This window comes from Telopea speciosissima, chromosome 7 (genome assembly GCF_018873765.1).
Source record: "Telopea speciosissima isolate NSW1024214 ecotype Mountain lineage chromosome 7, Tspe_v1, whole genome shotgun sequence".
NCBI lineage: Eukaryota > Viridiplantae > Streptophyta > Magnoliopsida > Proteales > Proteaceae > Telopea > Telopea speciosissima.
Window position 1 is genome coordinate 668,789 of NC_057922.1, and position 11,733 is coordinate 680,521.

Below are 11,733 nucleotides of genomic sequence, written 5' to 3' on the forward strand. Positions count from 1 at the left end.
GCTTGAACCGATCCAGATACCAATTCCTGGTTTTGAATCCCTGGTCCATATACTCCATACAGAATTACAGATCGATGCCTCAATTCCTTGCAAGATCTGAGTTATCGTTAAGGTGTTAGAGGCCCTGAATCAGAGGATAAACAAATCAACAATGGAGAACAGACTCTCTACATCTCTTGGTTTTCCATCGCCAAATTCCAACTATCATCGAAGTTTCTCTGATTTCGACAGCCTTTTCAATCACTTCTCCGGCCTCTTATCCCTTCCCAATCTCCAGACCATAAGCCCTAACAAATCCTCCAAGAATAAATCCATGAACAACAACAGAAACAAGACCAATGGTGTCTGCTTCTCTTCAACTTCCCTGTCCGTGGAGAACCACCTCATATCTTCATCCGTTCCAATCCAAGACCCAAAACCCGCATCTCATAAATGGCTGAAACTGCAATCCGCATCAAAGGGAAGCTCAAAAGTGCAGACACTGATCAAAAACCTGTCGGTCTTCGAAAGGGCTCTCATTGGGGCGGGCGCAGGAGGGATAGCTGGTGCTTTCACTTACGTCTGTCTTCTCCCTCTTGACACCATCAAAACGAAGCTCCAGACAAAAGGGGCGGCCCAGATGTACAAAGGTACTTTCGATGCCATTGCCAAAACCTTCCAAACAAAAGGAATTATGGGTTTCTACAGCGGCGTATCTGCCGTTATTATCGGCTCTACTTTTTCATCTGCTGTGTACTTTGGGACTTGCGAGTTTGGTAAGTCGATCCTATCAAAATCGTCGCAATACCCTGCTGTGCTCATCCCTCCTACAGCTGGTGCTATGGGAAACATTGTCTCCTCTGCCATAATGGTGCCCAAGGAGCTTATTACTCAGAGAATGCAAGCGGGGGCAGTTGGGAGGTCTTGGGAGGTCCTTTTCAGGATTCTAGAGAAAGATGGGGTTTTGGGTCTTTATGCTGGTTATTCTGCCACTTTGCTCAGGAATTTACCTGCTGGGATTTTGAGTTATTCTTCTTTTGAGTACTTGAAAGCTGCTGTTTTGAGCAGAACGAAGAAGGGTCACTTGGAACCTTTTCATAGCGTTTGTTGTGGCGCTTTGGCTGGGGCAATTTCAGCTTCTTTCACTACGCCTCTGGATGTGGTGAAGACGAGGTTGATGACTCAGGTTCAGGTGGAGGCCAAGAATAAGGTTGCTCTTGGTATGCACAGTGGGGTTTCAGCAACAGTAAAGCAGATTTTGAAGGAAGAAGGATGGGTAGGACTGACCCGTGGAATGGGTCCCCGGGTTCTTCACAGTGCGTGTTTTGCAGCTTTGGGTTACTTTGCTTTTGAGACTGCTAGACTTACGCTGTTGCATCAGTATCTCCAAAGGAACGAGATGGACCTAGAGGTCCTAGAGTCGCCCTGATTGATTCTAATAATGATAATAAATATATGTAAAGATGAGAGACCCAGCTGTTGCAGGCGGTAATTTATCATTTAATTCAATGTGATGCTCTCTTTTGCTGAGATCCATTTTGAAGTTGAGTGACTTTCTCCCCTCTTGCTATGTGTTTTTGGGTATTTGGAGGCTTTATTATGGTTGTATACATTGTAATAAGTTACCTTTCCTGTATATTCATAATCTCTCATTCGTTATGGTTTTATTATTTTTCTCTGCAAACAGATAATCATCTTTATTAATATTTTCTACGGAATTCTCATATTGGATTCAAAGTGCAATTCTTTTGCTGTTATGTTTTATTTAACTATATGGTTCTATAAAAAACTAATCTACTTTGAAAATGGAAAACTATATACTTTAGCAATGCCTCTTCAAGGAGTCAAAATGCTCCCACAATTTTGGACCTTGTTCTGGATGGCAGTGAAAATGCCTTCATGTATATAAATCCCCTTGTAGAAATTTCCAATAAGTTAGCTGATACCTCCATATGAGCATCATTATGATTATGTAAATAAAACTTTAACAAACCAAAACTGGAAACTCTTTGCCAACTTCAGCAAACCAACACTAGAAACTCTGTGCCAACTTCAACAAAACGACACTAGAAACTCTTTCCCTTAATGAAGAATTTTCCAGTCCAAGTGAGCTGTTGGCATGATCTCAACCTGTAAAAGTGAAAATACAAATGAATTGGCTGCATTGATAATGTTAAATTATGTAAGTCTGTGGGTCATTTTGGCAGGTAAAAGAACCACTTCAAAATTTTTGATTAATTTTCTGTTGAGATGAAGATTCAGCAAGGAGTTTGGGTTTATAGTTCATGACTTCATGTAGGATTATGGTTTTTACAAGTATTTTCCTGTTTACATAGATTTCCACTGATCAAATCAGAACTTTTTTCTTTTGGGGACTCCTAAAAAATGCGTTTTGACCTTGTCGTGCTCTCAATCTTTGGTGGAAATGCTTTGATGAATTTTGTTGCTAATTGACGACTTGTTAAATTGAGAATGAGGGATTACAATTGAGGAAAAAAATCAAAAGCATATAAAAGATACAGACTGAAAAGGTAGTGGAGAACAAAATAAACTGGATTTACATGTACATAATTTTGTTCATTGAAGTCGAAGCATTCCTCGGAATTTAGTTATAATGGTTGGCCTCCTCATCCCCCGTTCTGATAATTAGTCTTTTCATCCTCCACGAGGGGATTTTGTAGTCCCTTTGTATTGCTATAATTGTACCAGATGCCTCCAAAGAGATGAAATTTTGACCTTGTTGCCTGGTATGTTGCTAGGCAGCTTCTTGGTAATTTCATAATCCCAAATTCTTGTGTCAAGTTCCTAGATCTGATTAATTCTTCCCATCTCAATGATTATGAGCTCCTGATTTCTATCTTTGCTGGTTTTAATTTTCTCTTAATGTCCTGTTGGCGATTGCACGCTTATTAGCTGGCTGCTATATCCATTGGCCAGAGTTTTTCATGTATAAATTTCAGTTTCCTTCATGACTTGGTTCCTGGAATTGCCTGTTAAAGATCAACCGATTGAGCATCTTACTAACCATTCCAGGACTCCACTTTTGCATCCATGAAGCAAGTGTACACTTAGGAATCATATCTTGATCCAGAATCCAGGTAAGGCACATAGGCTGTCTTTTCGGATTCTGATTGGTACTGGATCATTTTAAGTGGGACACTGTAGTTTCCTTTTAAGTTCTAGATGTAAGAAATGGATTTTATGAACCATGGGTATGGATTAGGAAAGATTTGCTTTTGGGACAAAACTAAAAACATGTGAATTCACTTGGATGTATTCCTCAGAAGAAGAAATAGGCAGTTTGCTTTAACTAGAACTCAGGTTCTGGTAAGCTCCTGGCCAGGTAGTATGGAGATGGATGCATGGTATGTGTAGGACACTGGTGAAAGCTTTAACTACAAACCCCACTTCTATTTTGAGTATTAGTTGCTAAAAATGAAGCTCCAATATCACATGTTCATTGATGAGTAGCAGCTAAGTTGGCAGTCTTGTGAGAGTTGCTTGATTCAGCAGCAACAGCCAGCACCTTGTTGCATATTGAATGGGAAATACCAGTGATGATGGTCATGGCGGTGATGGTGGTTTTACGACTTTATTCAGATATTCATCATTCAAGAGTCCTGTTGGCTGATCAAAACCGCATTAAGGTATTTGTAAATGCATATTAGGATTTTCAAGTAATGAATCAATTACTGTTCCATTTGAGCTAAATCCGTTTTTGAATTCCAGATGTACTTTTAACTAGCTAAAGTGGCAGTTTTCTACACAACCTGCATAGCTTGCTTGCTATTTAGGGCCTCCCTTATGGTTCCTTGCCACCAGTACCAGATCTGCTGGGTTAGTATTAGTAGACCTTTCTCATCTCTTAACCTGAACTTGCCCCAATCAGAATCCGTGTCCTGTGTATAATTATGAATTGCTTGAGCTAAGGTATGCCGAACTGATTTCATGTTTGATAGATGGACAGGTTCAGGAGTTGGATATGGCCCAAGATGGACCCACCTGAACCCTACCAATACCCACCCTTCCACAAATTGAACAGATTACTTGATGCTTAACTACCTTGTGAAAGAAAAGCCTGCCTGGAGTAACTACACTACTAGTTCATTTCTGAGGAATTGTATTCACTGTAGTGGTTTGGTGCTGTGTAAACTCGAGCAATATTCATTTGAGTCTCACCGAGGACTAAGTATCCTTTTATGCTATTGAGTTACCACTCAGAAATAACATCAGCTGGAATGTATTGCTTTAGATTGGTTTAACTTCTGGTGGTGTTGTATTCAGATATGTTGTTGGGGGAGAGAGGATTGAGGATTTTTTTCATGTCGGATTGACGCATTCTAATTTTTTGGGAAGCGCAGAGCACAAAGAATTTATGACAGGGATGAGGATTAATGCGCCGCACAAGAATGTATTGGATGGGAAGGTTTTAACCAATTGAGACAAATGATATTTTCCACATAATTATCTAATCATTCTATTAGCTGATTGTAAATAATTTCTACCCAAAAAAAAAATAAAAAAATTGATTGTAAATAATCTATTAAAGAATTGGGACAAGAGAAACAAAGAAACAAATCCTAATATTTGATGGACCATATGAACATGAACCATTCAATTTGACATGTGGTCATCTAGAGAATTTCTTATCATACACCACATAAATAGCCACGTCCCACACCTCCCCCCATGGAAAAATACTCTCCAGCATGCCCGTGCACATCCGACGGCTGGAGCTGTCCTTGGGGTGCATGCTGGACAGCTCCAGCCGTCGATGCGCGCTGCACTCACTGGCTTGGGAGAGGATCCATTCTGGCCTCTCCCCTTGACCCTGCCACCCCTATTCTTTTTTTTTTCAATGTCACAATCTCTAATGCCCTACCCACTAATCACTGTACCAAATGGACTAGCGGAGCTGAAGTAGACAGTCTGGATTTTGGACCCAATACTTGTGGGTCAGTTGGCCCAAGTTTGGTAGCACGGGTCGATCCTGGCCCATGCTTGTCCTGAACTTCAATTACATCCAAAGAAGGGTCAAAGCGCTATAAGGTGGTCATGTGTTGGATCCAGACCAGATATGCGCCCGATACTTGGATCACTAGATTAATTTGACAACTCTCTCTCTCTCTCTCACGCACACTCTGCATCTTCTTCCATAGTAGTTTCTATTTTTCGTATTTTCTCCTAAATCACCTCTATCTTTAGGTTCGCCAAAGTTGAATCTCTTCGCTGAAAGAGGTGTACATCGACGAGCAAGAAATCTTATTCGTTCATGCTGGAGTTTCAGTAGTTTCTTCAAGAATGTCTCGACAACCTCTTTTTTCAACAATCAAATTTTCTCTACCGAGTCGGAGTAGCAGACATTGAAAAGATCACCATTTATGTCGGTCTTTATGTCTAATGAAATGGGTTTTTCTTCTTCCCGGCTGTTGTCGGCTCTGTTATTTTCTGTGTTCATCATTTCAATCTCTCTTTTGTTGTCTTTTTCTCTACCAAACAACGTTACCCTCCTTGGCGATGCTTCTTTCAAGAATGGCTCCATTAGCCTCACTCAAGAATTCGCCTGCCCCTATTCTTCTTCTTCTTCTTCCTCTTCTTGTGGGAGGGGAAGAGCTCTCTGCCCTTACCCAATTCGATTTCTTGATCCTGTAACTAACACTACTGCGTCCTTCTTGTGTCGCTTCTCCTTCTTTGTCATCCCCTCTCCTTCTTCTTCTTCTGTCTTCGGAGATGGCCTTACTTTTCTGATCATGTCCAACGACGATGTCCCCTGCAACTCCGCCGGTCATATGGGTTTGCTAAACTGTGCCACAAACGCAAAAGAATCGTTCATTGCAGTTGAATTCGATACAAATCTTGACCCATCCCTTGGGGACATCAACGACAATCATGTCGCTCTCGACATCAACTCGGTCATCTCTTTCGCCTCCGTCGATGCCGGCACAATGGGTATTGCTCTCAAGAGCGGGAGGCGCATGACAGCTTGGATTGAGTACAGGGACCGAGAAAAGATGTTGAGGGTATGGCTCAGTTACTCATGCTTCAGGCCTGCCGTCCCCATTCTTGACGTCGGCGTAGACCTATCTGAGCATCTTCAGGAGTTCATGCGCGTTGGCTTCTCTGCTTCCAATGGACGTGGTTCTGCGCTTCATCTCATCGATAAGTGGCAATTCAGGACATTCCGTTTCCTCACTGTGACGCCTATAGACACAGGACAAGGAGAAGAAGAACAAGAGTGTTGTTTCACATGCTCTGGTGATTATCTCACCATCAATAATGGGTCCTTTGATCCTCGCAAAAGAAGAATAAGAAGAACGATAAATGAGGTGGGCCTTGCCTTGGGCGGAACAACTGTGTTTCTCTTCTCCATGGCAGTGGTCGTGGGTGGAACCAGTTGGTATCAGCTGAGGAAGAGGAGAAACGAAGCCAGAGGAAGCAAAACCCTCCAAATGTGCAGAATGCAATGAAGAAAATACCCACAAGGCTGTCACTTGCAGAGATAAAAGCAGCCACAAAGGGATTCAAGCAAAGCAGAATCGTCGACGAAGGGGCTTCCGGGTCTGTATATGAGGGGACCGTCGCCTCTGGTGGGGCTATAGCAGTCAAGAGGTTCAATTGGCGGATGAATCATAATGAGTACTTGCGCGATCCCTTCATGACTGAGTTGGCAACCATGTTGGGTTGCTTGAGACATAAGAACCTGGTCTAGCTCCAAGGCTGGTGCTGCGAGGGAGACGAATTGGCCCTTGTTTATGACTTCATGCCAGGTGGAAGCCTCAACGAGATCCTCCACAACAATAAGAGCTCTGATTTGGCATCGATCCTCACCCTGGAACAGAGACTAAAGATTGTACTTGGCATGGCATCTGCACTCACCTATCTTCACGAGGAGTGCGATGGGTAGATCATCCACAGAGACGTCAAGCCTACAACATCATGCTTGACGCCAAATTGAATCCCAAGCTTGGTGATTTTGGACTTGCAGAGATCTATGAACACAGTGGCCGCACTCGTGAGGCCATCACACCTGCTGGAACCATGGGTTACCTTGCGCCAGAGTATGTACATTCTGGGATGCCCACGGTGAAGACAGACGTGTATAGCTTTGGTGTTGTAGTGTTAGAGGTGGTGACAGGAAGGTTGCTGGTGGACGGACGAGGAATGGTGCTAGTGGATTGGGTCTGGGACATGTGGGCATAGGGGAAATTGGAGGAGGCCGGTGATGGGAGATTGATGGCAATGGAAAGGCTTGACAAGGCAGTGATGGTGAGGATGGTCATGGTGGGGCTCTCTTGTGTCCATCCAAACTATTTGGAGAAGCCAACGGTGAGGGAGGCGGCAAGGATACTGAGAGGGGAAGTGCTGCTGCCGGACCTACCGACAAAGAAACCAGTGCTGAGGCTTCCATCCATTCTGCCTGAAGGTTCTGAAGAGATACTACAATTTGGAGATGGAGAAGGGGATGGTACAAGCGGAACGCCGTGGTTAACTCCTCGGTCCCGTTTTGCTTAGTTTGTAGACTTCCTTGCTGCAAATGTACAATGTTTGGTTTGATTTTTATCAGTTATATCTGATCCAGATCACTGAATGGTTTTCAAGATGAAGTCATGGTCCTCGTGGACCAGATCCCACATTGATTGAATGTCTGTAACTATTGGGTTTATACAATATTTTCCTCTCACCATTGGAGAGAATTTCTAAATGAAATCGAAGTAAAAATAGGTAGACTTAGTCTCAGACTTATTCGACTGAATCTGTATTGGATTCATATCATGACCTAATTGTGTAAGGAGACTCTATCTCAAGTAAACCATGACAAGAAGTACTTATCATCCTTAGTGGAACTGCAAACATGAAACAGTTTCTCAAAATGCAACAATGAAAGGAGCCCTGGCTAAGAGAAGGCCTTCATTGGATACTTTGCATTTGGCAACAGTGTTACCTTACTATGCATACTATGACAGCGATTTCTGCATGTTATTTGATTTTCATTTTGTGGATTGGTTGCTGTGCTATTAAGTCAATACAGAAACTCCATTTCTGTGTTATTTCGTCCATTAAGTCTATGGTAGTCCTGTTTTGGATGCTCTGGATAGTGGATTCTACCTTCAAAGAAGATACCAATGAAGGTAATTGTACCAGTCTCTCCCCTCCCCCCCTCCCTCTCCTTCCCTTTTTCAGCAAAGTCTAGCCCTCTCAGCTAGGAGCTAGAAATGAGAAAGAAGCTGCTTGTGGGTGCTATCAGTTAATGAAGAAAGCTTGTGTGGAATTTTGACATTTAACGGGTTAAGGTAGCTCTGCAACAAGAGATTGAGTATGAGGGAAAATCCCCAAAAAGGATGTTGATTCATCTGTATTTAAAACACTGGTCAATCTTCATAGTTGTATTTTCTTCTCGTATGTAGTATGAATCCTCTATATATTGGCTGACTACATCCTGTATATCTATTGATATAAATCATCTAGAAATGCTCTCTGACAATTGGACAGGACGAAAATTTCCTGGTGCTCAACCTGGATGTGTTTCAAGTTATGGGACATGTAATTCCAACAGAATAGATGATTAAACAGACACAAGTGTCTCCATAAGTATCATATCTTCCTGTGGCTAAGTCAAATTCAAGATGATACTAGACCTGGTAGCCAGCTCGCATACCTCACAGTGTTGTGCATCTCTTATCAAAATCAACATCATTGTCAATTAAGACACAAACAAATCTGTAGCAAAAAATATATGCTCGACTCCTATGAGAGCTGTTTGATGGGGGAAAACCAGAAGAGAAAGATGGTGATGATAGGGATTTGCAGAAAAACTGCAACAATGGTCCATGCCATTGTTGTTTGAGCACCGTACAATGGAGATGCCTCTCTCAATAACCGATCCTCATCTCCCTCTCGTCAACCTCTCGATGCTTCAGCACTAGAGTTGCTTTAATGCTTCCTCTCTGAATCCATCCAAACAGCATCTTGATCGATCAAGACCATGAAAAGCTCTTTGCTGAAACAAAGAAACAAAGAGAAGGAATAAAAGATAAAGAAATTACAAAAAATGACCTCTTTTAAATAAGGGAAAATATTGTTATAATCAAAAGAAGGTTACAGGTTACAATCAATAGGAAGCAACAAAAAGAAATATTATACGGCAAAAAAGGGGTGGATATTTATGGGTATCAAACGGACTAGACAACAATACTACTTTTAAAAAACTCAACCTAAAAAAAAAAGCATGCGACAATAATATGGTACATGTTTAATATGGTTCCTTTGTAAAAATTTGAGAGCAAAATATAGATATATATTTACTATGTAATAGACACGCACATCACATAATAAACAAAATAATAGGATATAAACTATGGCTCTATCTTTGTTTGGTAATAAAACTATGGCTCTATCAAAAGGACGCTTGAAGTAGCATATAGACCATGGCTTTATTAAAAGGAAATTTGAAGCAACTGAAATAAACACATTGTATATAATAGTTGAATACTTAATTCCTTATTACATTCCATAAAATTATCATAAACCACAAAAGTGTATCAATGACCTATCATCTCATCTCCTATCAAAAAAAAAGAAAGAAGAAAAAAAGGCATCATTTCATCAAACATAAAAAGTAATATATCATCTGATATAGAATCATGAAATCCCACAAAATGCTAATTATAACAAGAAAATGTATATATAATCTGTCCTACAATCTATGAAATTGATAAAATATAATTCATAAATCATAAAAAAATGATATATCAATCGTTCAAAAATAGAGAGAGAGAGAGAGAGAGAGATACTTGGTTTTACTCTGATGAGTAGTGGCTTGGCAATTGCAGCAAAGGAGAGCTTGATTTGAATGAATGAAAGAAGGGACGAAGGATGAAGGGATTTTGATACCTGGGTTTTGAGAAAAGGGATGGTAGAAGGGTTTTTGATAATTTTTTTATATGTTTTAAACAGTAACTAATGCATATTTTATGCGTTTAATATGAGATGATATAAAATGTGTGTAATTTTCAGACTCTTAGAAAATATGCAAATAAATATGTTTTTTTAACCTAATAATATAGGTAAGCATATAATTCAGTACTAAAAGTGAATTTACTATGGTTACGACTCCTCAATTCATTGGAAGTAAAATGATTAGGTTTTAATTTCATAGGTTCTCTGGTTCGATTCGATTCAAAACCCAAAAATCAAATAAGAGCCATTTGTAAAAGCCGAATGCACCCCTTTTCTAGATAACTACCTATCAAACCAAGATTTGGTCGAGTAGTTCTAACTATAAGTTGCTTGTTACTTCACAATTTTTGCAGTGCTGTCTTTATTTTTGTTGTCAAAGGAGGAGAGGGAGATGAAGAACACTCAACACCCAACAATGAACACCACTCATTTGAGTGTCTCATTATCAAAATAGCGTAATTAGTTTGTTAACGCAAACTCCTTGGTTGGTCAATTTTGAATATCATCTTCCAAAATTAATGCTTCAAATCCTTTATAAATGTATTTTGAACCAAATAAAAAAAATTTTTAAAACCAAACTGATAAAATCAGATTGAATGCAAAGTAATTATGATTTTAACTGATTCCTATCTGATTCAATTTTGATTTTAACTTATCAAAATATAAATTACACTGAAACCAAACCAATAAACAAAGGCAGTCCGATTGACACCCTGTACGAAAGCTTTTCTTTATTTAAAAGACGGTGTAAGTAACGTTGTAAAGGACAAATTAAAGAGGTTAAAAAAATATTATAATCACATCAGTTACAAATATATTTACCCAATTTTAAAAGCCAAAAACAAAAAAAAATGTTGTTTTTATTTCCTATTTCCCTTTGTTTGGAAAGTAGGAAACAAAGGAACACTTTCTTCTCATAATATTCTTTTGGAAGTACCAGCCATTTCGTTACCAAATCTTAAAATCTTTATAACAGATGGCCAACAGACCCATGACGACTGAAAAAAATAATAATAATAAAAAAAAAACAGTTCTTTCCGTATCGGAGGCGAGAGGAAGCAACAGAGCATCTCTTTCTCTCTCTCTCTCTCTCTCCCACAACCAGGAAGCCAGGAAGCCAGGAAGTCAGGAACTGAAGTAGCAGCTTGTCTTCTGAATTTCTTTTCCTGATGTTTGCAGGGTTCATTAATGCGAATGTTTTTTGTTTTTATTTTTTTGGGTGAATATGACAACGAAAGAAAGGTTTAAGGGTTTTCATAAGAAGAACGTCTTTAAAACCCCTTAAACCTTTCTTTCGTTGTTGTCCAGCTAATTGAGCAAATCAGTTCCAGTCTTTCTCAGTCTCTACTTTCTCAATTGTTCCCTCTCTGCTTCTTTCTCTTCCTCTTTTTCTGCAAACATTTGATGGGTGCCTGAAGCTGCAGTAGTAACCATGGTGAATTTCTTCTTCTACTTTCTTTTATTGAGATCCTTTATTTATATCTTTTCTTTTAATCTTTCATTTCTTACGCTACGATTTGCTTGAAAAACAAATGCGGTTCCCTTTTATGTCCATCTGCTCTTTTATTTATTTAAGTGTTTGTAGGATTCTTCTTGTTCTTCTTATTCTCAACTTGTGGCATGATCTTTTTCCTATTTACAAGAAGTTGAGGGAATAGAAATGATTTTTGGGAGAATGTTTGTCGGCGTTGTTCTTTTCCTTGTGATCTAAGTAGAATACTATTATGAAATGCTTCTGCCTGACCGACTATGTATGGGTTGTCTTTTGGAACAGTATTTTGTAGACCCTAAAAGGAC

The 11,733-nt window shown here is 39.8% G+C and overlaps 2 protein-coding genes across 2 annotated transcripts; both read left to right on the plus strand.

Annotated features, from left to right (window-relative positions):
- Positions 1-1,710, plus strand: LOC122668052 (protein MITOFERRINLIKE 1, chloroplastic). The gene is made up of 2 exons (XM_043864590.1): positions 1-25; positions 95-1,710. The coding sequence occupies exon 2, from the start codon at positions 152-154 to the stop codon at positions 1,406-1,408; it is 1,257 nt and encodes a 418-aa protein (XP_043720525.1). The 5' UTR covers positions 1-25; positions 95-151; the 3' UTR covers positions 1,409-1,710.
- Positions 1,711-5,181: 3,471 nt separating this feature from the next.
- Positions 5,182-7,679, plus strand: LOC122668051 (L-type lectin-domain containing receptor kinase S.6). Its single transcript, XM_043864589.1, is given in 3 exon segments — positions 5,182-6,428; positions 6,431-6,905; positions 6,908-7,679. Coding segments are annotated over 3 exon segments (2,127 nt in total). The 5' UTR covers positions 5,182-5,360; the 3' UTR covers positions 7,492-7,679.
- Positions 7,680-11,733: the final 4,054 nt, after the last annotated feature.

What these genes read in the sequence shown, in the direction of transcription:
- LOC122668052 (XM_043864590.1), top strand. Translation starts at nt 152, where the DNA reads ATGGAGAACAGACTCTCTACATCTCTTGGTTTTCCATCGCCAAATTCC.